This window comes from Thamnophis sirtalis, unplaced genomic scaffold (assembly GCF_051295495.1).
Source record: "Thamnophis sirtalis isolate CommonGarterSnake01/CBP01778 unplaced genomic scaffold, rThaSir2_p1.2 scaffold_4, whole genome shotgun sequence".
Lineage (NCBI taxonomy): Eukaryota > Metazoa > Chordata > Lepidosauria > Squamata > Natricidae > Thamnophis > Thamnophis sirtalis.
In genome coordinates this window covers 27262399-27268439 of record NW_028261384.1, presented here as the reverse complement: position 1 = coordinate 27268439, position 6041 = coordinate 27262399, and the positions used below count along the sequence as shown (strand labels likewise).

The 6041-nt window shown below is 32.7% G+C and overlaps 1 protein-coding gene across 1 annotated transcript in view; it reads right to left on the bottom strand.

Annotated features, from left to right (window-relative positions):
• Positions 1 to 629: 629 nt before the first annotated feature.
• The window catches only part of LOC148045789 (macrophage mannose receptor 1-like), a 48967-nt gene continuing 43555 nt past the window's right edge, over positions 630 to 6041 (bottom strand). Inside the window, exons 27-30 of the mRNA XM_087712664.1 lie at positions 5370 to 5480; positions 3806 to 4003; positions 2181 to 2219; positions 630 to 1078 (exon numbers count right to left, since the gene is read on the bottom strand). Of these exons, the coding sequence (XP_087568790.1) occupies positions 852 to 1078; positions 2181 to 2219; positions 3806 to 4003; positions 5370 to 5480 (575 nt within the window). The 3' untranslated portion in view covers positions 630 to 851. The remainder of the gene's footprint in view (positions 1079 to 2180; positions 2220 to 3805; positions 4004 to 5369; positions 5481 to 6041) is intronic.

Below are 6041 nucleotides of genomic sequence, written 5' to 3'. Positions count from 1 at the left end.
TTGAAAATTAAAGTCCCTTCCCCCCTCCTTAAATATCAGTAACCTCTAGTCACACAAGTATGGCGGGTGATCATGAATCCAGAATTCCCTGGCATGTTTTATGTAAATGATAACACCTAATAAGGAATATTACTCTGAATTGTTTGAGATTTGGTGTAGCAAGGGCAGGCATAACATTCAGGGTCTAGAACCAAAAAAGGGGCTGCTTTTCTTGAATAATCTCTAGAAAAAGGTATCTATGTACATACACCTGTTGCACACTAAGCAGTGTGTAAAGCAAACACCTGTGGCCAGCAAGAAGATAAATGGGGCATTGCTGGCTATGAGGCAGCAGGTGGCTTTATCTGGGCATTAATGCAGGATGTTCTTAGAAATTTGTTGAGACTCACATAAGGAAAAGAAAAAGACCATTTAACTATGTGTTAAAGATGTAGAAGCTTTGATTCCACATATGGGAAACACTAATTAAATAATAGAAATGTGATTAATATCTGGTTTAGGTTGCATGTTTGATTTTGAAACCCCATATAAAGTTGCTTTGAAGAGAACAACTAAAGGAATCATAACAGATTTAATGAATGTTTGTATACTTTCTACGCAATGTGCAGAAGAACCACTTCTAAGTCTTCTTTAATTAAAATCTTTCATTTGAAAGTATATCATACAAAATATGTTTTTACTCAGTAACTAATAAATTCAGTCTTTTCATACCATGGGTTAGACCAATATACAGCATATTGTTAACAAGGTCTATTTTTTCCAAACATTTTAATTAATGAACAATATAATTCAAAATCTTACATTTTGAATATATTGTGTCCAATAGGTTTTATCCTTAGATACATTATTGATTAATTTAATTCTTGATTGTCTACAAGAGATTGTGAATCCTTATGAAGAATAACTACATTGTCACTATACAAAGAATTGTCAAATCCAGCAGAGGCTTGTTGTGGTCTGTTTCTTCTTCTATATAAAATATAGGCTGTAATTCCTGCACCAATCACTATGAAAATAACTGGGATAACTACCACCGCAGCTGTGCCATGTGTTGATAGAGGTTTCACTCCTTTCTGCACTAAAATAACAAAGAGAAGAAAAAGCACTGAATACAGTTATATTATGATAAAAAAAAATTTTAATTGAGAAAGAAACCAAGAGAGATTGCATCCTATCTAGTAGTCTAATAAACACAGAGCTAACCAGACTCAACTACCAATCCCAGGAATTTGTGAACAATAACTCAGTAAAAGGAAATAACTGTAATGCATTGTCTTTTCCCATTCATTTCAGATCCCAAAAGAAATTGATGTGTGTTACCTGTAGAAGATTAGGATTGACAGTATTTTGATATAAAACTCGATGTTAGAAAATGTGAATTCTTCCACAGCAAATATAAGTATACATTACTATAGCTATCACTTATCGCTAATTATTTATTTGGGAACTGAAAATAATCACAATTATTCATTTACACTAATTGAAGGAGGAGGATTTTAAAGTCTTGGTTTCATAAATATAAAGAGATCATGTATGTGATCTCATCTATGGCAGGGGAAAGTTAGGAATACAATTTTTGGACGTGTGGGGGAAATAATACCCTTAGAGATTCAATAAGATTTTATATTGCTTTTGGATTTTTTTTTTTTTTTTAAAAAATCTCTTTTCTTTCTTTCTTTCTTTTTCTTTCTTTCTTTTCTTTTCTTTCTTTCTTATGTTCTGCAACAAAATATGTTACAGACCTGTCTTTTTATTTATTTTTTCCAAATCTATAAAGGTATAGTAGTTTGAGACTGTATCTATAAAATATGCTTGTTTATGATTGACAACTGTGATATTTGGATAGCAGCTGCTAAAATCTCAAGGTTGCCAACAACAAAATTATTTCCAGTACAGTCTAAGAAAAAAAAAAAAGTTAATAAAATGGCTATTGGCTGCCACCTCAAGGATCTTCATGGCTTCCATTTCATTAAAATAGGAAAAAATATGTAAAACGTAACTATTGTAACTTAACAACTTACTGGATATATGGTAAGTCTTCATAGCAACTTTGAATACACCCTATTGTCGTCTAAATCTTTTAATCTACAAACATAGGATGCTGTATTTTTGAGCTATATCCAGATATGGAAAATGTATTACTGGACTTTAAAAAATAATATTTAAATTTACTTTCTTACCTGAGATTTCTGTAGGCTTTATAGTTGATTCTTCAGTAACTGGAAAATAACCAAAATGCTTTAAATACGTAATTACCATTCATGATTTACTGTATACCACTAAGATAGCAATGAAGAAGGATATGCAAAGCAATTTTTTAAAAATCAATTTTTCTGATACAAGAGATATTTATAGTAAACCTTTATGAGTTCAAAAGAAAGAATTATACATTTTCAGGACAATGTCCGAAAAGCTTGTTCACAGATATTTGCTTTTATTAAAAGTTGATATTGTTTGATATGAATCTGAATTCATTGTGTTGAAAGTATGTATCAGGAATAATTTAAGACACAAAAATTAAAATAATATTTTAGTCTATGGGTAGAATAGGCAGATAGAAATCCAACATTTCAGAAGTAATAATAAAGCAATGCAAAGTTTTTTCTTTAAACAGATGTAAAACGTGACCCGTCAAAACCGCGCTCGACTAAGCCGCGCCTGATTAAACAGCGTCGCTGACGTCATCAACAGGGCGACAACAGCCAGCGCAGAGAAAGAAGGGTGCTTTAAATAGTGCTTTGAAAGCAAGCCGATTCAACTTAAGGGTTAGGTTTAGGGTTAGGTTTAGGGTTAGGTTAAGGGTTAGGGTTAGGTTTAGGGTTAGGTTAAGGGTTAGGAGTAGGTTTAGGGTTAGGTTAAGGGTTAGGTTTAGGTTTAGGGTTAGGTTTAGGGTTAGGGTTAGGTTAAGGATTGGGATTAGGTTTAGGGTTAGATTAAGGGTTAGGTTTAGGTTTAGGATTAGGTTTAGGGGGTTAGGTTTAGGTTTAGGGGTTAATTTTAGGTTTAGGGTTTACAGCATGCTTCTGTTGTCGCCCTGTTGATAACGTCAGCGGCACTGTTTAGTCGGGCGCGGTTTAGTCGGGCGCGGTTTTGTGGTGGAACCGATGTAAAATATTATGAAATAAACTTTGTATAGCATCATTCTTGTCTTTTGATATTCAGTTTATTCAGTTCCATGTCGTGACAATAAAAGATTATTGTTCATTGGTGCCATAAAAAGTTGAAATAATAATTGAGGGGCAGCAAATGATGAAAAGAAAACTTTGTTTATTTAATATTTATCAAATGCTAACAATATAATTATCAATATTAATGTGTCAATTATTGGTAGCAAAAATTAATAATTGTTTTATTTCAGATAATGTATTACTTGAAACAGAAATAATCTAAGAAGAAAGATGACAAGACAAGACAAGACAAGGAGGGAGGGAGGGAGGGAGGAAGGAAGGAAGGGATGAAAAAAGATAAATTATAATTAACTATCTAGAAAGACTGTACTATAAATATATTAAATTAAATTATATAACAAAATATATTAAACATAAGTTACATTGAGGATTCTTAATATATATCAGTAGAAAAATCTGTCCATCAAGAAATTAGAAATACAGGAAAACTTCAAATATTCTTAGATATAATTTTAAAATGACCAGACAATAACATGGTAAGAATAATTCCAAGTAGCATTCATCTAGGCAGAAAATAGATGAATTATAAGATTTTAGGAAACTGTATAATTTAATATATATTCAATAATCAAATATTATCTTAAATCTAACATTATGATAATGATAATGAGGCTTACTTTTGTTTGTTTTACAAATAAATGGTTTTGATCCATAATCTCCGCAGTGCTCTGTGAACCACTTTCCAGAATTAACATTCATGGAAACACACTTGTCAAAAAAGTAATCAGAGAACTTTATGTTATCATACTCCAGAGAATCTTGTTCATTCCAGTTGACAAAAACAAGTTCATTTTTATCTTGCCATATCCATTCTCCTATAGATAAAACAAAGCATAGCATAATGTTTAAAAAGGAAAAGAACTGCCCGTGATGGAAAGGCATATGCTATATGGAAGTATATTAACACTCACTCTAATGATATCTAATTGGGTGATGTAATATCTGCAAGCAAACAACAAAGTTCAGAGAGCACCATGGACTTCTCAGCTTTGGAGCTAGAGACATTCTCTTTTATCAGAACCACATATAGGAATTAAATGTTTTAGGAAGAACACAAATGGGAGAGATTTACATGTAAGCAAATCTTGACCAAGGAACAACTATCCCTGCTTCATGAATGCATGACAGCATTACCTGTTCATCAGTGTCAGATACAAACCCCTCAATAAACTGCACAGCTGGATAAAAAAATAGCTCAAACAAATGATCAATCTGAATAAATACCAACAAAGCATATATAACCTCAAAAATTACCAGAACAACCATGATCTCAGAATAAACAAAAATGCTAACAACCACGCTTTGCCATAGTTCTTCCAATTCAATTTGTAAATTTGCAAGTTTGTCATACTATTATTTGTAGAACGTCTGTGGGATCTTCTTTCAGTAGCTTAACTAGTTGATCCACAGCTTCTTCACAGAGGCAGCATTTGCTATCCTGTGTTGTATTCTCAATTGTAGCTTAGTGTGAATTTGTCCTTAGTATGAATAGCCTCTTTTTCTATCTCTTTCTTCAATTTTTCTGCTGTCAGCCATTATTGTTATCTATTTTCTCTTCTTTTCTTTTTTTAATGTATCAGCCACGTAACATTTTGCTTTGTCAGGTGTCTTTTATTTTTCATTTGATCTTTCTTGGTCTCTCCACTACTCAGTAAGCCCTCATGGTATATTAGCTTCCCTATCCAATGCCTTTTTCCCCCTTCAACAATCTGATGGACTTGAAAAATTCAAAACCCATCTATTTTATTTATTTATATTTCATATTTCTAAACATCTCCCTCAAAGCGATCCTTGATAAGTTTTCCTTGGTAAGTAGAGTCTAGTCAACATTACTGTGTTGGCAGTACTTCTAGTTCAGCCTGAGTCCAATTCATGATTCAGATGTGTATATAATTGTAATTATCAAGGTATTAGTAGTCTTGATGTATTTCAGTTTGGACTTCAAGAGTTTCTTCACTTTTTTTTCACTAGTACAGTAGGACATTACTTTCTGTAAGTTACATTTCATCATATTGTTTATAGGAGAGCCCCTCTTTGTCTGACGAAACCTAATCTAATATAGTTGAACTTCTGGCATAGCCCACATTTCCCAGAGAATACAAGCCCCAGCACAACATCAAGGCAGAGTTGAACTGGGGGATTATTATTATTTATATACATGAATATTAATTAAATAATTACCATCCAGATTTTTGTATAAGCCTATCCAAAAATCCCTATATTCAAATTGTTGCATTTTTTCTTGTAGAAATTGTAATTCAGTTGAGTCTTCGATTGAAGTCAAGGTGCCACCTACAAAACATGAGGTAGGTCAGACTCATTAACATTCTATCCCCACCTCAACAAAACAGTAGTGATTTCATTCCCATCACAAGCAGTAATTGTAGGTTTGAATATCTATTTGATTTGTATTATGTAATATGTTTATGATGAAACACCATTGCAGCTTAGTTGCTGGGTATAATGATACAGACATTAAATTTGGTAATTAAACAAGCATTCTGCACAAATAGAATTTTGCAGAAAGAATATACAGAAAGACAATTTCTTTTGTTCTAAATTCTCCACAGTAATTGCCAATCCAATTTCAATATTATTTATATATATATATATATACTTAAAGTCACAACCCCTGGTATGCCCAAGTATGGGAGGAAGGTCACACTTCCAATCTCTGTCATTAGGCTCGTCACAAGAGACCATACAGACAGAAACCCAATATTTTTTACTGTTGCCTTTTTTGTTACATTTGTTATATTTTATTTTTGGAAGTGTGACCTTCCTCCCATACTTGGGCATACCAGGGGTTGTGACTTTAAGTATATACCTCCCACCCTGGCTGGCTGATAAAGG